Here is a 23662-nt window from a genome sequence, read left to right on the forward strand (position 1 = left end):
ATAAGGAAAATACAGTGGCAATACTTTGAACATATATTTTAAGTGTCAGGTCAGATTTTGGAAAAGGCATCAACCACTGAATATGTGAGGGAAGAAGCAGAGATGTAATTATGGCTTATGCAAAGACTACATAATACAAACCTGCTTCTGGTTGTGCAAATGCCTTTCAAGTTCACAAGAGGCCATTTGAAATTTCAAATTGTACATGCAATCACAGAAACTTGTGGAAATTAGGCATATAATTGCCCCTATTAGACATGTGACCGTTTAAAGATTAATTGTGCATCTTTGCTTGCTTTATTGAGTCCATATATTTAGGGGAAGATTATAGAAAAATGTATCCAAGTGCCTAAACCACAGCAAGGCAGGCAATGGGAGCTGTGAAAGCACAGGTGTGACCTATCTTTCACTGATTGCTCCAGACTCCTGAATGCCTCCAAATTTTGGCCCAGATCGTGGTCTTTCTGTCAAAACACTCCTGTACCTTTAAAAAAGCCTAATAAAAATCTCATGTCTGCCTTGGGGAACTTGGCTTATCGGCACAGGGATCAAATTGTAATGGGAGAGACCTAAGTTTCCTACTAAGTGGCAACATCCACCATGGGACTAAACACCTCCTTAAGGGAGGAAGATCATCTTCACACCTGTAGCTGACTCACAAGCATTTCTTAAAGTCCTTACATAGAGAGCTCTAAAAGGAAACTTAGAACTTTTGGGAATACCAAATGGCAAAGCCTGTTCTTCAACTTTTTACCCCTGAAATGTTATTTTTCCCCATGGCCTTGAACACTGGACTTTCTTCTGCCTCCCCTTAAAAATGTACTCAGCCCTCTGGAGAACAGAATCACTCCTGACTGCTTAAACTGCTTAAAAATGAACATTTAAATTTCTATGAAATTGTCTTCACACAGTTCATCCAGCTCCCTGATCTTCTGGGAAATACATTGGTCTATATTCAGTTGCATGTGTCTGGAGTTGAAAGCCTGAATCAAAAAAGTATTGCATTTTCTTCAAGCAAACTCAGGAAACACTAGTAACAACAAATGCAGTGTGATCCAGGTCTCATTGAGGTGGAAACGAAGTCAGAAAATTTTGCTTCAAAACTTCAGGCAGATGAGAGAAAAATCTAGTATGTGGAAATAACTATTGATGGACACAATTATGTTTTAACAGAGAATATCCAAGGGTTGGAATCTCTGAGGAATCAAATTAACGACCTGGAAAACAAGCTCAAATTAAGAAACATCATGTTGGGGGTGGATCCTTAGGGCCTGATGGTGACAAGAACAGAAATATTTTTTTTAATGGATTGTGGAGGTGTTAGGGATGGATAATCCTTGATTCCCTCTGCAATATATCTCTGCTCATTGTATATCTAGCAATGACAATCAGGCAACACCCATCATGATGTTTATCAAATGTGCAACATGTTACACATCCCACTGTAACTTTCAACTCATCTTCCTTTTCCAGACTCTATCTCTGATTTTCTCAGTGCCTGAATGAGGGCCTAATTCACAGACTGAAGTTACTCCATATTAATACCAGAATAAAATTATGCTCAACTTTCGTTAAGGATTTTGAAATTAGTGTGCTATTTCATAAGTTGTTTTTGAACTTTATCTAAATTTAGCTATATTATCCTCAAATTGTTTTTAGAAGTCTGCTGTGATTTTGATTCTTTGCTTATCCTAGTGCAAAGCAAAAAGAAGCACCTCTTCTCAAAATCATAGAAGCACGAAATAACAAAAAAGGAATTGGACTCTTTGGCTATTTATAGAATGTTAACTTGTGACTCTATAATCAGAATCATAATTTATATGGCACCTGTTTGTTCAAGTATTACAGCCATCTCTGAAAGACATTCTGAAAGGCACAAACTATTGGATGGTTTGTCTGCTGAGATACAAAGCAGATATCTGAGACACCTGGGATGGTGGCCCCTGTCATTGCTGTATACACAGGTAAAACAAAAAGGCAATTTCACTATTCTGTTCAGTAAAACTGGGAACTCATGAAAATGATTTCAAAAAATTAATTCCAGGCAATCAAATAAATCCCATTTTTAACAGGATTCTCTGTCCACAGAGGTTAAAGGTAACAGAGGCAAGAAAGAACATTGAAAAGAGGTTGAAAAGTACACTTTTTGTGGCAGCATTCTGAAGTCCTGCAGGCCATCAAAAGGAGGAACAAACCTCATCCAAAGCCACGTGGATTTTCTTCCTCATGGATGGGAATACCCACAAGGCTGTGTCACTTATGCTGATAGGCTGTAAAGCCCATCTGATTCTACAACAAAGATATTTACAGAACAGTACTGTGAAATCCTTCAGGAATGTGATGTCAAAAATCCACTTACTCTTTAGTGCTGGTTATTCTGTGGTTCGGTATTGGAGAGATACAAGGTGGGAGCAGACAGGAAGCTGGAGGCTCCTCCAGGCGCTGCTTCTTGCTTTCAACAAAGGTTTCCAGGCTTTCTGTCTGCTTTAACAAAAAATGGCAGAGCATAAAAGATCCAGCATTTATGCACAGCTTCACTGGCCACCGAGATGACCTATGGAATCTCAGTATATTTCCTTTATAGCAGCAGCAGTTAAACTACTGGTCTAAGAGAAGTGAAAGTCACCTGAAATAAGGGCTAAACGTGCTCCAAACACAGGACATGAAGTTGTTATATAACAAGTGACATAGCAGATAATTAGGAAGCAAAATGTCTTGTGTGCTAAAGTTATCTTCTATAGTGCACTGGAATTTAATTAATAATTTAGATGCAATGATTTGATAGCACTGAACTTTATTCAAGTAAATAGCTTTTACTCATTTACCTAATAGAAGTTGATGGGAAAACTTCTCTGAGTAAGTATTCCTCACAGGACTAGGAGTAGAGGACTGAGCTGGGGTAGTCATTAACAGCAATAGCTCATTTGAAATTTGCTTTGGAAGAGTCCCTGATGCATAACTTTTTTGCCTGAACTAGGACGATACAAGCAAAGCTGATTATTGCTCTGTCACTACAACCTTAATATCAGTCTTCAAGTCCACTAGTAGATGGCTAAAATAAAATCTTTAATAGCATGATTTAGAAACAAAAATTAGTCTCTCCCTACCCTGCTTTAACACTTGGTATACCCTTAAGTCATCCTAATTGGCTTGTTTCCCCTTTGGGTAGCAGTGAACAATCACATGACAACATTGAAGGGGCTGATTCAGAGTCTAGCTTATGTTAGCACAGGCCCAGAGCAAGATTCTCCAGTTTGCTACTTTCTGAATCAAAGTTTCAGTTAAGGAAATGATGAGGTTATACCTTTCATAGAACTCCCCCCTTTTTTTTTTCTTCCCTAGGAGCCCTAACTTTAGTTGCAAATTCTACTCTTGTGTTTTAGTCAAGATTCCTTCTCCATGATACAGATACTCCACTAATCTACCCAGCAAGAATTATTTTTGGTATAATTAATATGCACCCTAGTGTACTCAGACATACATAAGTATGGACATTTATACATCCCTCTCCTCTTTTTTTCTCCTTCCTTCTTGCATCTCTGTAGTGTGCAGCTAGAATATAAATTGAATAAAAACCTGCTGAGTTTACTTATGTGATTACTTTCACTTAATTCAGCAGGGAAGGAGCCAGTGCAGTGACTCATTTAGGCAGGGGTGTAGACCCTGTGTCTGCCTGGCATCATCTTTGTCTTGCATTAATTCTTATATACCACTGGACTCCTCAAACTTAGGATTCAAGAAGTCCACCAAAACAGACAGCTGAAGTAATATTCACAATGACTTATAAAATTTGGAGTATAAAAAAATAAACTCTGATGACTTCTTACAGGCAGACCCTAGTACAAGCTTTCAGCTGGAAAAACGGACTACAAAAATTCATTTAGGATATAAAACCTCAATTTCTTTTCTGAAAACACATTTAGTTTGAAGTGCAATGTCATATCCCACAAGGTAGGACACCCTTAGGCATAAATAACATAAACCACATGATAAAACATAATGCCTGCAGTCAAAATATATTTTTTTTTGAGTGCAGAGAAAGCAGCTAGTTAAGTAAATTATATTTCTATGGATCGTATTTGTTCATACCACAAAACAATAAAAAAATTAAATTCACCAGGAGCATAAACAAGTAACATTCCAATGACTTTGATGAAGCCTGTTTAAACCAGTGGTGAAAACACCTTAACTCGGCAGACAATCAACCTCTCCCTTCCAAACAGAAGTCACATTATCTGAGTATGGCCAAAACTGTACTAACACGAACTCATCACTTTCTGCAGATTATAGAACACTGGAAACAAATAGATGAGTGAGCAACTACAGTGAAAAACTTGTAAGAAAAATCTCAAAAAATACATTTATTGATTTTGTCAGCTGGGGTTTGCTTTTTACTAGTTTCTGATGTTAATTTGTAGTGCACTTGTAAATGTCTGTCCTTACCTTATGTTTTCTTTTGGATTTGGTGGGGGGTTTTTCAGCTGCTGGGGTAGGGGACTCTCGAGATGGTCGCCTGTGTTTCACATTTGCCTCTCTTGGTTCACTTTTCACAGACGTGGTCTCAAAAGTTTCCTGTCCAGGTATCCTAGAGAGTAAACTAAGGTCTATTTTCACCCACAGAGATTTGAGTTCTTCATATTCTCTCAGTGGGGACAGAAGTTCATTTTGTACAATTGGGATAGGAGAAAAGAGCTGCTCCTCCAGGTCATTGCTGGTCTGGTCAATGGATGTGTTGCTGCTATTGCTGGTTAAGCTACTTACGCTGAGGATGTTACTGCCAGAGTCCTTCACTTTGACACCACTGCCAGACCCAGTGCAGGCTGGCAGCACCTTTGCCTGCAAGCTCTCCTCCTGGTCTGTGTTTGAATCAGAAGTAGATGAATCAGTTTCAATGAACTCCCGTGACTTTGGGACAATTTTGCTGGGGCCTCTGTACTTTTTCTTCTCTGAAGTGAGACCTGTGCTAGTTCGTGGTTCTTTCCTTGGAGCTGTCTTCCCAACTGCTGCTTTAGTTCGAACCTTTGGCTGCTCGGGGGGTTCCTGTGTGTCTTTTTCTTTGGGAGTGTTGCTGGTATTATTTGGTTTGGGCCAGTTATACTCTTCTACACTGGAAGTCCTTTCTACCTTTTTGGGTTGCTTTTTCCCGGTAGTCCTTTGTGAAGTTGGCTCATTATGAGCTGGTGACTTCTGCTTGGAGCTTTTTGCCTCTGGGGTTTTCTGGGCAACCCGTGGTTTGGCTTTCTCTCGGATGGGACTAAGGATCGCCCGGTCTTTGGAATCGGTCGGGGGCAGGCTGCTGTTGAGCTTCCCTTTGTTTGGCCCTTCGGCCTGCTGGTTGCTCTGGGCCTGGGAGCTGCTCTCACTGTGAGGCTCATTCTGATTGCTGATGATGGTCTTGTTGTGGGGGTTCACCTTATTTAGCCATTTATCCAGCTGCCATTTGTTTGTTGAGGGGGGTTCGGGCTGCAGATTGAAGGATGACAAGAAACAAATCTCAGACAGAAGCAGTGCTTTTTCCTTTAAAAGAGAACTTTTTTAATGTACCCTTTTATTTCAGTCAACTAGTGGTGACTGCTAGTTTTATAGGAGTATTTATGGAGTATTTATGGTTAATTAGGCTTCCTTATCTGGTTTACAACGTAACCCTGGAGAAATTTAATACAACTAAAAAGTTTAGCTAGTCCCTGAAGAGATAGTTTTGTCATGTTGCCTTTCCTTAGTCCCAGCTGAATACTGTGTCAATAAAATCTTCTCTAGCTACTGGCAAAAATCTAAATATTTCTTTAAAGCAACTCAAATGTAGGCCAGAAAGATTCTTCCAAAAGCTAGAATGAGTATGTGGGTCATACATGTGAAACAGCAAAGAGAAAAGAAGTCAACAGCATCAAACAGCACAGAACTCCAACATCCCCCTAGCAGGGAGCGGGGCTGTGCTCCCCTCCACACTTCCCCTCCGGGGAGAGCCGAGGGCGGCCTCACCTCTGGCGTGGCACTGCGTGACTCCTCGTTGCACTCGCTGTCGCTGGAGCTGCTCTCGCTGTCGGAGTCGGACTCGGAGCTGCTCTCGGACTCGCTGGAGCTGCCGGAGCCGCCGCTGGAATGGGCCAAGCCAGCGGCGTGTGCCACTGGCACTGGCAGGCTGCTGTGGGGACAAGATCCTCTCTTAGTGTGCTGCTGGCCTTTTGCAAGTGCTGCCCAGTGAACCCCATTCACCCCAAATGAACTCAGCCTCACCTCCCTCTCCTGCAGGCAGACCCAAAGAGCTCCAGGGGCTGTGCCACCGTGGAGCCACCAGAGGAGCTGGGTGGGTTCATGACTCATGGGACACATTGATTATGTTAATAGCATTACCATCATCATCACCCTCCAGTAAGAAACACTTCATTGTCACAAGCTTGAGCTTATTAGGCCAATGATTGCAAAAACTAACAATCACACTTAAATAATTCATTAATGGAATCATGGTTTCTTCATTTTTTGCCAGTTCATTTATAATTTATGATCAAAGGAAGGACATCAGGCAACTAATATTGGACAGGACATTTTAAAAATTAATTTTAATGAATACTTTTACACTGCAGTGTACAAAAACTATGTCCTTTTGACAAGTCTCCAGGGAGTGCCTGAAAATTTTTTATTTATAGCTTTTTTCTCTCTCATATTTATGATAATGCAGTGAGAAAATAGCATTCATGCTGAAAATAAGCTTCTCTGTGAAATCTCTTTTCTGTGTGTTCAACTGTCCTCCAACATGTATTTATTAACAGTGCACTGTGTGTCATTGCTTCTCCTCATCACTTGTTTCTAATCTAAGAGGTCAGATGACCCCAGCTTTTAGCACTACAGAATTCTTACAGTCTGAGTCTTTATAAACTCATCTTTAATTTCAACTTTTTCATCAGGGAGATAACCATAAGGTTATATGTCTCTTCAGCTGATCTATATAGGGACTTTTGATGATTGATTTTAAATTTGTGAAGCTGACAAAGCAAAGTGTTTGAAAATTGACACCATTTGCTAGTACGCCTTTATGGATATTCAATACTTCACCTTAATATATCATACACTGTGTGTGTCCCATATTGAGTGATCCAGAGGCACCTACAAGGTATAATACAGTTTTGCCTCTGTTCTATTTGCTTTTCTATTTTCTTCCAAAAAGGATTAAACTAAGCCAGGAATACGCTTTCCTTCCCTTTCCAAACCAAGTTGCTCAGTGCATCAAGATGCCCTCTTAAAAAAACCACAGTATTCAAGAAAGTGGAAAAGCCAGGGAAAGAAGCAAAAAAGGAAAATCCAGAACAAACTGATGGGTGACCCTGCTCTGCTAGAACCTTTACAAGCATTGCCATTGGATTCCATGACAATAATAGATGGACTTTAATTTTCTTTTGACACTAAGCTACTTTCTCTCCTCCTTGTTGGTAAAACCTATCGCTTATACCATGGTTGGTAACAAAACTGTCTCTTTGAGCCTGGCAATGGCCCTGCAGCGCCCATTGACAAAACAGCTTGGTGCTTTAGGGTGCATTAATGAAACAAAATTACTCACTTGGGTAATTGCTACAGATCACTAACTTTGTTGCTCATTAAGTCCATACACTTTTTATTTTTTAAATTCTTTTAGTGGCTCCTTACTCAACTGACTCAAGTAGAGCTACTTAGAAAATTTTAACTGGACGTAAATGGCAACTTAAAGAACAGATGATAAAAACATACAGGCATTTCTGAAAGTATGGAAAACTAACCACTGCTGAATTAAAATGGATCTTACATTTTGCATTTCATAAAATTATTTTTTAAAACTGTTTTTATTTCTTCCTTTATCCCTCCTTTTCAGTGATGCTCAACAGAGTATAAGAAAACACACTTTTCATGCCATTTTTTTACAGTAAACAAGGAAACAGAAAAGTGGAGAAAAAGAAAGTGTGTTTGTAGGGGTGTTTGCCTTTCTCATCATCTAGTAATTTCAGTCTTTTTTTTTTTTTTTACTTGGAAAACACTAATAGTAGATGAAAAATGAGCTTTCATATTTCATTGCAAATGTTTCCAGGAAGAATAAAATAGAAAACACCACAACGATTCCCAGACTGAGGAAGCAAACATAGCAATTCAATTCTATAATGCCAGAATAAAGCATCAGCCTTGAAAAAAAGTGTTCTTTATGGAATCATCAGAAGACTGAAGTTTTAATTTAAAAACTTTCCCCCTAAATCTGAGAGCTTCTCTGGAGTGGTTTGTGCCCAGGCAACCTCCACACAGAGGGTGTGTGTGGGGCTGCACACACAGCTGTGCACATCTGCCTGAGGACATGCTCTGCCCTCAGGGCTGGCGTGTCTGCTCTCATTAAGACAATTCATGTAAGGACTAACACCTCTTATCTCAGATCAAAGAAGGAAAGGCCAGACCTTTCCCACCTCTAAACACAACTTACCTCTCTTAGCACTCTGGGACTAACACTGTAGCTGGGATGTGCTCACAAAACAACAGGAGTCATTCTGGAGCAGACTGCAGCTGTCTAACAAAGGGCAGGAATAAAACCATGGAAATAGATAGCAGCTCCAACCTGGCCTTATTTTCTTTCTTTCTTTCTTTCTGTACACCAGCCTCGCTTGGAAAAAGCTGCCATGTGCCAAACATTACTGAGTAACACAGCTCAGCAAGCATGCAGGAACCAGACAGGCTCAAAATAATGTTTTTCATACAAAACACAATGAGGTCATATTTTTCTTTCATCTGGGGTAATAAAATTATGCCTTGGCTACACCGGGCAGTTTCATGCTGAAGGCATCATTGCTGATCCTCATTACCAAAGTAGAAGCATTCATTTTCATCATGTAGTTTGAGTTGAGAGCAACTGTGCATGCTTTGCAAAACAATCAGATAAGACCCAAAATGCCTTACCTAGCATCACACCCTACCAAAGATAGATCTAGTACATAGCTACAAGCACAATCAACTTCTTACAATGCAGTTCAGCAGAGAAGAAAAATGTATACATACATTTCACAAAAAAACAAAAGAAAGCATAAAAGTGCATAAAAATGAATCTTTGCTTCCAATAAAATAAGTTTAGTAGATATTCTGGATTGCCTTTTGTGATTTTTTTCCTTAAATAAAATGCATCTCTTAGTTAAAATATACTTGGTTTGCACTCTTTCCAGAGATTTCTGCAGATATAAAGTTCAATCATGTTTTGAAAGATGTTAGGCTAGATTCTGCAATTCAAGCAGCTGTTATACAAATAAACTGGGCTTCCTCACATAGGTTTCAACTACATGAACTGGGGGTTGCCTCTTGAAGAGACTTTCAAAGCAAGCTTTGTTATGTTGCTAAGATCCAGACAAGGAATGCCAGTCCAGACAAGGTTTAAAATGGATTTAAAGCATTTTATCATCAGACACAAGTCCTCAAAGTGACTAAAGGGGGCAGGAAGGACTGATATTTGAAACAATTTAATTTTTATTTCCCAGCAGGAGATGAGCACTCATATTGTTCCTCAGTGTTTGGGTGGACAATGTTTTTATATCATGTGAACTGGAAGAAAAAATTAATAAAAACAATGCTTCACAATGGAATACAGCATTGTTTGGGTAAATAACACTTAGAAGAAAGCCAGTTCATTATTATCACTTGAGATTGGAGGCCCCTACTGAGACCAGTGACCTGCTGAGCTGGATCTGTGTAAATACATGATGAGGCACAGTCCTTGGGCCAAAGAGCTTGCAGTGCAAACACACAAAGCAAACAGCAGAGGTATTACAGTCATCTTCATACTCAGTGTGGGCCTGTCACATCCTCGAAGTGCAAGGCCTCTCTGCAGTTAATAGAAACATCAGTTTTGCCCTCCTTTTAAGTTTGTTCTCCTTTTGCAAGCCCTGTGCCCAGCACTTGAGCTGAGTCCTGCAGGGCAGTCAGATGTGCTGTGCCCTGACGCAGAGCCCCGGCCAGGCTGGGAGCAAAGATGCAGAATGCCTCGGCAGGGAGAACCCCTGGCTCAGAGCAGGTGGGCCAGGGGCTGCTCAGCCCTCTCCCGAGGAGCTCCTCCTGTGCCATGGGGATGAGAGCCCTGGAGCGACACCCACACCCAGGGGGAAGGGCAGCCAGGCCTCTGTCCCTTGCTAAGGTCACCATGAGGATGTCTCTAGCTGCCTGCAGACTGGTAAGCTGGGACCTGTTTTGACAGAGGAACATCTGGAAGCCAGCTGGAAGGAAGCTCTTCTGCAGCACCTTCACCTATCTCCTTTCTTGTGCTTTTGCAGTGCGAGCATTTCTCAGCTCCTGACAATCGTGCACAGCATGGCCACAAAGTATGAGATGAGGAATGCCCTGAAGGAGGGGACAAACGCCATCAGAACCTGAAGAATTTTTCAGCTCTTGCTGAGCAAGCTGAGACTTGCAGCTGTGTGGCTGCTGATGGCTCCTGGTGAGGAGCTGCACTGACCTCATCACACACCAACCATCTTTCTTTCACTGCAGTTCACTGGTACAGGTGAGCTGCCCAAATCACTCTGAAGCTTGCTTTTTAATTCATGGGTTATTTTTCAAAAGTCAGTTAAAGCAGTCATGGCATTATTATGTGGCTGGATCGTTATGCTGCATAGAGAACCAAAGGTCTGATATATGGCTTATGCTTTTTTTGTTCTTGCTGTCATCCAGACCATTATATTGTTTTCAACATATAATTTACTCTACTGTTCTTATAAATGTTCTTCAAAATTAAACCTGGTAGCTACAACAAAGATAATACTCCAGCTTGTTAACATCTAATAAGAAAAATAACAAAAATAACAAACTTTTAACCTTGTAAATACAGATGTAAAAAAAAAGGTATAATTCAGACTACAGCAGTAAAACTCATCAAGGAACACAAGTCCTTAGCGATCTCCCTGAATCTTTTCCCAATTAGATGTAGTCATGCTAATTGCTGTGAGGAGAATTTGGCAAATAGATGGTGCTCTCCAACAATAGGTTTATTCATTCTAACCCTTCCTTTTTAGAGTAATGATGAATCAGCCATTTGTTTCACTGTTCTACTCAGAAATCAAAATGTAAACTTAGAGAAAGCAGAGCATTGCTGGACAGTGGGAAATTGTAGATGGGAACTGACCAGTTAGTCAACAGTACATCCATGTTGGCAATTTATTTCCATTAGAAGCACCACTCTACAAAGCACAAGCCTGTATTTAAGGAAAATTCAACCATGAAATCTGGAAATGGCAAGGTCTATGCCCGAAAAATGACTACAGACTTGACAGAGTAGTTGATCTTCCTGTTGAGGCATTGGATTGGAACTGAGATGAATTTTGCTTTTAGTCTGAGAAGAAAATACATCTGTGGATCAGTTCCTGCTGAGTAAAAGAGGCTGTGTGGCCTACCCTTAATCTGGCTTGTCTATTTAAAATGCAAATTCCTGAGAACAAAGAGTCTGATTGCACAGGGCACTGAAAATTGGGCACCCAGCTCTGAGCAAGACTTTTGTGCACTCAACTTCACTACAGCATCTACCAGAGCAGACAGCAACACTTCTTTTATTTGGATACTGTTGTTGTCCCACCGCCTACATTTTATTTGAAGAGACAGAGGAACAAACACTCTGGAGCTGTTCAGAAGCCAGCCCAATCTCTCCTTTGGATCTATTTCTACAGAAAAATTGCAAACGTCATGGGCATTACTTGGTATTGCTGGACACACTGAATTCTGCAAATAAAAGGCTGTTTCATTATTCTAGCAGATAATAATAGTGCAGCACCTAGCAGATTAATATTTAGTGTCAGAATTTAATATCATAACTGTTCAATAACAGAGTTTTATTTCTCTTCTATTCTTACACCATTATCAGGAAGTAATATTCTCTTCTAATTTGAAAGGGAGCTGCAATTTTTTTTTATAATGAATTGTTCATATTTTTATCTTCAAACTTATATACGCCTGCCATTAGATTGCTTTTTAAAGAAAAGGATTGCTCTGGATGATTTGTTCACTGCCTTTCCTTTGGTTAGTATTAAATTATTTAACATCAAGCTGGTAGGATTCAAATCTAAACTTTCAAAGATTGGGTTGACACAGGAACTGAAAACCTGTATCAAGGCTTTTAAAATATTAATCAGTACCCAGGTCAATGAAATGAAATAAGGTGTGGAAATTGTTGCTTCAGCTAACATTAGCACGTGTAGTAAGACATCACTTATGATGGCTCTCTCATTTCAAAACACATGGAAAGGGAAAACCTCTCTAATATGTTATTCAGGATGTGGCAGCTGATCTGCCTGTGTCAATCCTTAGCACTGTAATGCAAGTAGGAGCTCTGATTTATTTTGAGGGGGAGGGTAATTTACACGATGTTGTATGTAAAAAGCCACAGCCTTATTTTACTGTGTTTAAAAGTAACTGTTTTAATCAAAGACTGTTTATAACAAGGTTGATAGAGCTACTGAAACAGATTTTTTCATATACATATAACCCTTTTATACTCCCAGCTTTAAAGACCATAAAAAAGGATAGTAAAGATGAAAGAAATAAAAAGAATGACAGAGCTAACTCCTATGAGCCACAATCTATGTCAAAGCAGAACTAAAGTGATTGACAGCTTGCATTAGTAATGAATAGAGTGGGGAAAAGCTGCCAAGAATCTGTAACAAGGTCAAAGCCTTCCAATAAAGAATTACATTAGCCACAAATCCTAGGTGGAACTGTGTATATACATCTGCAATGTGACTTCAACCATGGCACTGTTTCTACTGTCCTATTCTGACTCTTTTTCGGTTTTTATTCCTGGCCTTCAGTAAATTCTATCACCTGTGATAAAAAACAGGTATAACGTATCAACTTATGACATTATAAAAAAACAAACAGAAGAGGAGGAATTTAAAAGCCACATTTCTAATGGTGCACATAAAAAAACTTTCTGAACTATTGGTATGGTAATCACTTTCCTTCCAGTATCACAGCACAGTTATACACACTTGATGTGGAAGAGAAGGGTATTTTGCATATTAAAAGCAATATTGTATCCATGATTCCTGGGTGCATCACTCTGCTCACCTCAGAGTTTAGAAACAATTTTGTGAGCATGATATTATTCTGTATGTAGGCTTTTTGATGTACAATATTTTAGTGAATACATTCAAGTGTCAGAGAGCATTATTTGTACTGTGCCCTGATGTGCTACTATTTGCCTGGCATCTGGAAGAACAGGAATACTCTCTCTCATTGTGAGACTCCAAAGGGCCTCATTTGATAAAAATGGAAGCACTTTATTATATAAATATTGCCCCACTGAATCAAGCTAGATATGAGGATTGACACATTCTTTATTTTCCGCAAAGGAAATCCTGGAATACTGCATTTTTCAGTACACTTTGCAAATCTTCTGTGGAAGTGCAGAGGCACATATTCGCCCCTCTACAGTTCATAATTTCAAGTGAACATAAAATGTTTTTTAAAGAGTCAGTTATTTACACTTTGATTTTATTTACTACAGAAGAAAGTCCAAGTTTTGTCATGAAAGAAACTATCCAAAGTGAACCTCTAAAAGCAAAGTGTTGTGTTTTTTCTCATTCATGTATGGCAGAAATTTAGGCACGTAATGTTCTAAACGAGCTACCCTTCTCATTCTAACTCAGTTCTGCTTCAGTTCTAACTGAAAACAGAATCCAGCTTGCAGAGTCCAGTGGGAAGAGAACTGTGGGCTTTGGGACCAAATCACACTGGTGCAGATGGATCCACATGACACCTCCAACTCCTCAACATTTCCAGTCTCATCTGTTATCTGAGGAAAGCTAATTTTACTATGCTGAGCAACCAAGCACTAAGAAAACATTAGAAAGTTGTTTTTTTTTTCTCTTTCCATGTAAAACAACACCTCTGAGCTTGAAAAGGTGCCAAAAGGCATATCCTGATTTTCCAAAGCTTTATGGCACACATGAACACTTTACACCTGAGCACTGAACAAGTGTGTCGCAACATAAGCTCATGAAACAATGGGAGGATTTCTTCCCCAGGGGAATCTGTTGGGAGCAGATCAGCAGTAAAACTGGGTTTACTGACCAGAGCAAAGGGGAGGGACTGGAAACAAAAGCCAGAGGAGAGAAAAAAGCCTGTTGCAGGGTGTTAAAGCTCTCCTTATCTAGAAAAGACCCAAGATGTCTCCAACTGTATTTATTATCAGGAGCAGGATGAGTAAAACAAGCAATGCAGAAGGGGGAAGAGATAAAAACCAAGTATAATCAGAACAAATTGGGTAATATTCAACTAAATGAGCTTCAGCTGCTCACAAACTGGTAGCAATCCCCATGCATTATGCACTGTAGAAAGAATGGAACAGCAGGATTGGTGCTGCGGGCATGGTTGGTCATAGGCATGTACTCAAATGACTAATCCACCTCTGTGGAAATGACTGCTGCACCTTTGTAAAGAGAGACAGCCCCGTGGTTACAGAACCAGTCCCACACTTCAGAATACTGCTTCAATTCCTGTGTCTCCCTGGGATTCAACAGGCAAAATAATTGAATTCCTGGTACTTCCCCCTGTTATTAATACATGTAGTATTGTGAGACTCCAAGCATATTTACGTTCATCAGATTGAATTTGTAATAACAGGGACCACAAAAGTACACAGGCACTCATGAAAACCACAAGTAGACACTTTGTTTCACTGCTACTGCCATAACAGTAAAAAGGAATCATCATTATTAATAATGGGCAATTACTCTGAAATAGTTTTTAAAGAAGTATTCCTAAAGGAACACGATGAATTTATGGCACACCACCAGAGCCTTTCATGGATATAAAGATGTACTTCAGCACACATGACTTGTTTTTTGAACAAGGAGAAAGCTGTCTAGTAAAATATTAATAAAGCTGAATGCTGAAACACAGGTGTCTTCTTTACAATGCATTTTAAAATGAGGTAGAAGGCACCATTTGGAGTGAAAAATCTCAACCTTCTGTACATTTATGTTTAATATGATCTCCTGTTAATGCTGCTGATTTTAGACAGTTACATAATACTTTGCTTTATAGACTTAAAAAAGGTATAGAATCTATTTAGGATTAAATGTCATGTTGAATGTTCTTATGCTAAGAACAGAGCTAAATCGTTAAGCAGCATCAACCCTTAATTATGACATACGTAGGTATTAAGGAAAAAAAGGTGCTTCTCTGAATGATAAATGGACCTAAAGATCCATCACAACATTCACTATAAATCACAAAAGACCATTAATAAACAGAAAAAAAATGACAGTTGCTACAAGTATCTGCTCTCATACTCTGCCTAATACTATCACTGTCATGTTTAAACCTGACATCTTAAATCTTTGACATGAAAACCCTTTAAGTCAAAAAGGCTCATCTATTTTAAACAGAATTTTCTATGCTTGTTATTTTGAATGACAGCAAAAGGAAACAGAGACTCTGTAATTCTGTAACCTTATCTGGCTGAAAATCTTTCCTTTCAGCCTTTTACATCAACCCCAAAATAAAAAGAAGATCCAAATAGCTTCTGCACTTTCTTGCTGGGATCTTGTGGGCAAACAGAGCTCCATGTCTGCCAGAGGGAGCTGGTGATGCTCAGCAGCACTTGACTCTGTGGGAGCCAAGTCAAAACACTGCAAACATAGGGATTGCACTGCCTGTCTGCAGGATGAGGACAAGTTTGGAGCCAGCTTTCATTCAGACAGGAAAGAATAACTGGGACTGCCAGAATTAACACTGGATGCCTTCCTGAAGTGTCACACTGCCTTTCTTAACACAGGCTGAGAAACTGGGATGCCTGGCAGAGGCACTTTAACATCTTCCCAGGGGTGGGCAAACACTGTATTCCCCAAGAGGGCTTCAGGAAAAGAGTGACCATAATCCTGAGCATAAACTGGGTTTTGTCAAGGGAGTGATGAAAAACACTCAGTATGGACAAAATTATTTTGATCTTTAGGATTAGTTATATTATTTTTTTCTTAAAAACCTTCCACCTAAGATGCTTTCTTCCTGGACATTTATGTTCCTGAGTGACCAGAAATGGACTTTTCAACATTATCACTATCCATTTTCCCCAGACTCAAGAAGGGTTATTGTCTCAACAATGATTTGTTGAAGGTCTGCCAACAAGCAAAGGTCAGGAAAACCCAACCCCCTCATGTATACAGAGGTAAATAGGCAAAGTTTGATCTCTCTTGCACTTTTTATTGTTTTCCACTTGATGATCATTCCCTTAGTAAGGTGAAAATGTCTTCATCACACATCTGCTTGGACAGCTTCAATCTCTTAATGTTTTAGTGTGGCATGGAAGTTACTGATTACAAGAAACTCTTTTGTTTTTAATGACAAAGATCAGCAGTGAGATGTCATTCTACCAGCAGGGAAGTGGAGCTGTGGTGACTTATTTTCAGCATTACACTTAAAAAAAAACCCCCTATCCTCTCGAATTCTACCTGCAGTGTTTGTGATACCACAGGCAATAAAGCTACATTACTGAAGGACAGTGCTCCAAAGTCAGCCCCTGCAGCAGATGGTAACACAAATGGTCCAAGGCTGAGCACAACCAATTGCTTCAACAGCAAGGTCTGAGGTGAACACCATCAGTGCTTGCATCCCTGAAAATATGCAGGGAGAGACACAGACACTCTGGCCCAGGGCTAAAAACTCACCCTGCATTTCAGATCAGTACTAAGCTGGATCTTGTCCAGTAATAACATTGCTTGGCTGATCCCTCTTGTTTTGCAGGGCAAAACCTACAATGCCAATAAGTAAATTCAGATGATGCCTTCAACATGTTGGAGCAGCTTAGCATCTATTCACTGCTTTGTTTCCTCCTTTGCTTTTTTAGTGAAGCAACATCCCTAAATGTTTTTGTAAGTCATTGGTGCAGAGGCTGCTGAGAGTAGTGTGGAAGTATGTTCCTCCCACCACAGTCAGGCTGGATTCCTGCACCAACAGACTGTCAATGGTCGTTTGCATTGGGCAAAGTTTTGAAGCTGAAAGCTCTACATGCAAGTTTTGAAGTGGAGAGGCTGTTTTTTTTTGAATCTGAAGTCATAAAACATCGCTTAGTGTCTAGGTTACAGATGGACTCAGGATCCCACACGTGGCTCCTGACTGTAGATAACTCACACTGCATATCTGTGGTTTGGGTTCAAGCCCATCTTGAATATAAATTTAGAATGGAAGAAATACATGCAAATAGCAGGCACCGCCAGCTGTTTTCTTCTGCTTACAAGGCCATTTCTGAGAAAGCAAAGTGTTTAAGTATAGGCTGGAATATGGGAGTGATGACAAGCTGGTATCCCTGAGTTCAGTGTGAACCTGACTTTCTCAAGTTTAGGGTGTCTCCTGTTCCTGACACATGCCTTCCTAAGCCTCTGAGGACACATTCTTCATTAACTTTGTTGAGAAATGGAACAGTGTGCTCACAGCCCTTTTTTTTTGATCTCTCCTTGAGAAATATCTGTGCTTTAATGACAGCACACTGCTCATTTTCCAAGAAAATCCATGCCAAAAAGTCAGGATAACACTTAACTCATAGGCTGGTATACGCAGAGCTGGCCTTGCAGGTCATGTTCCCAACTGAGTAATGGACTCATTATATTATCCCTGGCGAGTCTTGCAGGTTGGAATTTTCAAACAAAAGCAAACAAAATCAACTTTTGTTTTGTGATTTGATTATTTTTTAATGCCACAGCTCATTCATTTTGGTTTATTAATTTGTTGGTCCAATGGTTTTTATGTGCTGCAATTCAGAATAGTCTTTCTCTAGTACCATGTTTTATATAGATATGGGAAATGAAATGTAAGTCTGATACAATTACGGTTGTGTGCCATGCAAGACAATATTGTAAACACGACGACAGCCTGGAAAGCTGCTTAGCAAAATGATCTTAATATACAAGGCAGTGTGAAAATGTAAAAAGAATCTATAATGACAACAAAGATTAGCCATTTGCTCTCTAACCTTATTTACAGAAGCAATCAGAGGTATTCAGGTCGAGTTAATGACCCTGTCTCCAATTAATTCAATTGTCTACAAACAACACTGATGCAGTGGTTGTCTCAGAGTCTGCCACATAGTCTCTGAGGGAATACATAAGACTCCATTAAAAGTGACAATAATAATGCATTTATTACTGTAACACTATTGTATTATAAATAAATTCCTGATGTTAAATTATGCTCCATGCTTTAACAGAAATTCAATTACTGAAATAATAAAAAAGATGGTGTATTTGCCAAGCGCATGGACTATAATTTGGCTGCTTAGTTACCAGCAGTTGGCTGTTTTGCAATTTCTTGTTCATAGAGTATTTCTTTTGAATAAACGCCAGACTTTTTCATACAAATTTCATGAACAAGTTGCAAAATGAAATTTTGAGCTTTTGAATCCAATTATGAAAGACATAACTAAATCTATTATTGAAAAAATATTCTTGAAAGCCCTTCTTGCTGTTGTTCAGCTCTGTGTAGTAATTGAGGTAAGCACAGGTGCTGTTCATTATGGGCCATTGTGCACCATCTGAATTCTGGGAACTGAGGAATTCAGACAGTTTCAACTCTTTGTGTGAATAACAAACAGGCATGATTCGGAGGTTGTTTGTACAAGCTTGCACATCACTCTTCTGGGACTCCTAAGACACCTGCTTACCCTTTTGAAGCCAAAACAGTATCATTTATGTTCTGGCTATTCTTCCTACAGTGATTTTTGCAGAAGAAACATATTTCCTCAACCCTCTTCCTGTAGGCTGCTATCAATGGTGGAAGTAGGAACAAAAGAAAACAAAGGATGAAACCATTATCTAGTGGGGACAAGAAGCCTTAGAGAAGCCCTTTTTTTTAGCTTGATGAGATTCCGGCAGGGAAAATCTTGTGAAAAAAGAACTGCTTCTCACACTTAGGATCATTCCTCCTCTCAACCATTTTCCTGTGGTAGGCTGTTAAGCATAAAATAGATTTTTTTTTTTCTCCCAACACCAATCTGTATTCTCTCTTTGGGGTTTGGACATGTATTTATCTTGCTAATGCCTCTCCCACTCTCTTCAGATGTTTTACAGGGAATAGACGAAGAGGTGCATGCAGCTTGCAAATGAAAAACTGCTGACAAGTTTTCCTGTTGGGTCCCACAGGTGCCTGCAGCCATATGGCAGCATGTATGTGGGTCTTGGCTCTTCGAGGATGACAAACTCTCACCTCTGCATATTTCAAAATGTGCTGTCTCAACTATAGATTTCTGGTGACAGTGATTATTTACTTTGCACTTTTATTTGTTGATATATTGCTAGTACTTATCAGCAGAGATGTTATCAAAACATCTGGGGATGGAGTATGTGGAGAGCAGCTGCCAGGCAGCCCAAAGGAAGGAAACATGGAGGGGAAGTTCCCCCAGTCTCAGTGTTAAAAGTACTTTTTTTTTACCACCCCCTTACACTGATTGCAGTGCAACTAAAACTGCCTCAGTTCAAGTACAGCTGGGAATATATTGAGCTGTTAGGAGATGCTATCAGACTACATTTTGCAGAAGTCAGCAGGCACAAGAATTCCTTGAGCATGTCAAAGATTCAGCTATAATTCAACACCTGCAATGTGATTTCTCAAAACTCACAGTGACCAAAGTTAGATGACTTATTCTCTGAATTAACCTCTGTCACAAGCCATGTACAATTACAACAGCAGATCTCAGCACCACCTGAAGGTCACGTCAAGACCTGGGAAGAGGAAATAATACCATACAACAGACAAAAAACTGAAGAAAGGCAACTACTTTCAGAGAAAGCAGATCTTCAGGAAAGAAGTCTTGGGATTTCAGTGGGGGGCAGGACTGAACGCTACAATAGAAACTGGCAGGCAACACTGCAGAGGACCTTATTTATATAGAATAAACCTAGAGACTTCTAAAGGAGGTTGAGCTGGCAGTGAGGGACAAAGTGGCATGCCATTTACAGTGTCTGAGTTAGTGATGAATGGCAGAATCCTCCTCCAGCCAGGGAACCAGAAGGAATCTGAGCAGAAGTAGATAATTCCTTCCAGATGTGTGTTCAATTAGCCACACATGGATAAAAGAAAAAGAGACTGGAAAGGAAAAGGAGAACAAAAAGAAGAAAGAGGAATAAAAGTAGAAAAAGGAAAAAAACAACAACAACAACAACAAAAAAACCCCAAACAAACAAACAAAAAAAAAAAAAAAAGAAGACGAAGAGGAGAATTATGAAGAAGTTGAAGGAAGCTGAGAGCATTCATCAGTCCAAATCCACTTCAGGAACTTGTGGCAAAGGCAATATTACAATAGTTAAGTTCAACAGCAAAACAACACATGCAAGGATGAGAACCAAAAGGAGTTTTGTTGGCGAAGGTAGAGACTAGAATTATACTGACCTTCAAGCTCCAAGTCTTGGAGACAAGCTCCAAGAGTTTATATACGTACTGTTGTTCCCTGGGAGTGTGCCATGTTTTAATACACTGGTGTCAATTATTTGGAGCTTGGGCTGCAGATTGTAAGCAAGCAGTAAACTAAATTCCTGGAAAATGTATCAATTCTGAGAGCAATCAGCTCTGAGAGTCCAAACCTCTGGGAGTAGGTACAGCCCTGATTTTCACTATATTTTGTTTGACTTGTATAAACATGCACTTAGTGCAGCCATCCCCACAGTCACTTGCACTTCTGTACTTCAATAAAAGAGACTCAGGAGAAAGACATTTTCTGCAGATCTTTCTCAGGTTAGTCACTGCTGGTCACATGTAGGGGATCTGCTCATCTGAAGAACAGATATTTAAGTGGGATAAGCTAGACAACTTGCCACTGCCATTTCTTTTTTCTCAGTAAAGCTGGCCAACATATGAGGGGAAACAGAATCTATGCTTTAAGAGAAGGGGCATGTGAGCACTGGCTTGGTATAGCTATGGGGTACCTTCATAGCCTCCACACCACACCTTGAACCTGTGACTGCACTGCTGCACTGCTGGGCTGTGCAAGACCCATGATGCCATGTGTGGGGGGCTTAAACACAAAAAAGAGATTTTCTGCAAGCGTGGCTTTAAGGAAGAGCTCACGAGAGAAAAAAGAAAAGAAAAGAAAAGAAAAGAAAAGAAAAGAAAAGAAAAGAAAAGAAAAGAAAAGAAAAGAAAAGAAAAGAAAAGAAAAGAAAAGAAAAGAAAAGAAAAGAAAAGAAAAGAAAAGAAAAGAAAAGAAAAGAAAAGAAAAGAAAAGAAAAGAAAAGAAAAGAAAAGAAAAGAAAAGAAAAAAGAAACTGATGAAAAGGGCAGTGGGACAAAGACTGAAATAGGACAGAAAAAATATGAGGTCTTGAGAGGAGAGCTGAGGAGATACAAGAACACGGGTAGCCACAGCCACGGCAGGAATAGTAGAGACTCTTGAACAATTAGCCATTTTTGTTTGGACAAGAAAGAGCAGCCCACAGTTAGACTGAAGATGGCCTTACATTTTAGATAGCCCTTGACAATAAGGTGTTTTGTAGCTATGGGAAGACCTAGCTGGCCCTCAGATTCCTGCTAGTGAGACTTAACAGGTCACTCTAAAACTACTTCTGCTGAAGCCTCTCCTTACTCTACAGAAATTTAATTCACTGAACATCTCAACACAGCCAGTGAAAACAATGCATTACCATCACCTTCTTTGTGTCAGCATAATTCTGTATAGTTGTTGGTAGAGCAGAGCTAGGACCATTGCATGATGATGAGGGGAAGTTATTTAAACAATAGGGGCCTAAAATAAGGCTGGAGATGCAGAAAGAAAATGGGAGGAGGGTGCCACTAACAGCAGTACAGGCAGATTATAATTGGTTAAGTGGCAATTTGACTGAGACACGAGATTAACACCCTTCACTCAAATTCTTATGAGAAAGCAATGAAACCTTAAATGGGAGGCCCTTTGCTCTATACCACATCTGAAGCAGCAACTCTTAGAGCACAGTGGCCTCTAACACAATGGAAGGACGTGGCTTCAAAGGTGGCATGGGGACAGCAGCCACTTTGTCAGCCCCTACCAGCGGAGCCACAGGCACCAGCCTTGTCAAACCCAGCTCTACACAGCCCCAGAAAAGGCTGGAGCAGAACAGCACAGGTGGGCATGGCTGGGGGCCAGCAGAGCATTTAGCTGTCATTATTCCTACAGCAGATTCCAAAGCAGGCCTAATGAGGGAATGTTAATTTATATCCACTCACAAGAGCGTAGTGGGGTGCAAACACTGACCAACTGGGGGCCTACCAGGCTTTAAAACTTGAAAACGCTGTGGGATCAGAGAAAGTTATACACATGATAATGTCTAATAAATCAAATAAAAATGGATAGCAGCCAAAGTAAGTTCCTGCATGTCAGATATTAAATATGACTAATGTTGTTTGACAGTGTTCCACAGAATGTGCATTGGAGTCTCACTTCTTCCTTATCATTATCACAGAAAGAGAAAGGTAAAGCACTGCAGGAATATAAATAATTTGAAAAGCCTCATAGACAATATTCTACTGTGCACCTCATTTGCACTTAAAAAAACCTGCCCTACAGACCTTATGTACTTTTAAGATTCATCTGAAAGATACATGAAGAAGTCTTCCAGTCAAAAATGTACATATTTAATGGAATTAGATCTCTAGGCAAGAAAATGTCAGAAGAAAAGGAGAAATATTAAAGTGAATGCAGGGTGCTTCTTTCTAGTGCTTTCCTGCTTTGATAAATATCTTCTGGGATGTCATTTACTAGAAAGTCATGATTTAACAAAAAGAAAAACTGCAGTATAAAATATACTCTCTTTATTGCTGAAGTAAGTTGCTATTTTCATATTTTCCCTCTGTATTCAGCTTTTGTCAGCCAGAGGCCTTGATATTTGCTTTTATATCATCTCCATTGAAAATGCAGTGATTATTGCGAAATATTCAATTGCAGAGCTCTTCTGATTGCATGGCAAGGGGAGATCATAGGAATCTGTACTGCCACAGCCCTTTCTCTGCCTTCCAGCCTCATGCGAGGGCAATCAAACTTTAAAAAAACAAGAAAAAGTAAAAGACCCTGATTGTAGTGCTCAGTAATCACCCCAGGCCCAACGGGCTTGAAAGAAATCCTCTTTATTCTGTCACATCAGCTCCAGCTGCCTGAGCTGAGCAGCAGCTGAGCATCTGCAGAGCTCCTCACCCTCCACTGCTGGCAAAGTGGAATCACCTGAAAGCTCTGCCCTAAGTCTCACCCTGCAGAGGTCCCTGGTCCTGTACAGTTGGGGTACTGCCATCTATTATAACTTATTTGGAGGGTCTGCACCTCCACTAGTGATGCAGGAGGTTGTACCACAGATTGTCCCCCCAGCAGGACTTGAGAAATACAATCCTAATTAGCTCTTCTATGGAAAACATGGCAGAGCTCTTAGAAATTCTCCCCTAGGACAACCTGACAAAAAACAAATTCTCATTAAATTCAGCATTACTACACGCAAGAAAATTTCAAACTCCCCCCCAACATAACACATTTCTATTGGGAAAATTCAAGTAAAATATTTTGAGTTAATTTCATCTGCAATGCAATATTTTGTTTCATTAAAATGACTCAAAATGTTTTATGTAATCAGTTAAGCCCAGAGTGCAGTCCCTGCTGAGAGCTTTAAGTTGGCTGCATCCTGTCTGTGAGGGATGTCTTGTGCAGTGCAAAGCAAAGCCAGCGGAACCTTTAGATCAA

The 23662-nt window shown here is 39.9% G+C and overlaps 1 protein-coding gene across 9 annotated transcripts in view; it reads right to left on the reverse strand.

Moving 5' to 3' along the window:
- The window catches only part of AFF2 (ALF transcription elongation factor 2), a 350216-nt gene that overhangs the window by 26983 nt on the left and 299571 nt on the right, over positions 1-23662 (reverse strand). For 6 of the 9 annotated variants that reach the window (XM_085570465.1, XM_085570467.1, XM_021547866.3 and 3 more), the window contains exons 10-12: positions 5980-6142; positions 4444-5463; positions 2360-2484 (exon numbers count right to left, since the gene is read on the reverse strand). In XM_085570465.1, the coding sequence (XP_085426591.1) occupies positions 2360-2484; positions 4444-5463; positions 5980-6142 (1308 nt within the window). The remainder of the gene's footprint in view (positions 1-2359; positions 2485-4443; positions 5464-5979; positions 6143-23662) is intronic. The other 3 variants (XM_085570466.1, XM_085570462.1, XM_085570463.1) reach the window with 2 other exon arrangements.

The sequence above is a fragment of the Lonchura striata genome, chromosome 4A, assembly GCF_050655825.1.
Source record: "Lonchura striata isolate lonStrDom1 chromosome 4A, ASM5065582v1, whole genome shotgun sequence".
In the NCBI taxonomy this organism is placed as follows: Eukaryota; Metazoa; Chordata; class Aves; order Passeriformes; family Estrildidae; genus Lonchura; species Lonchura striata.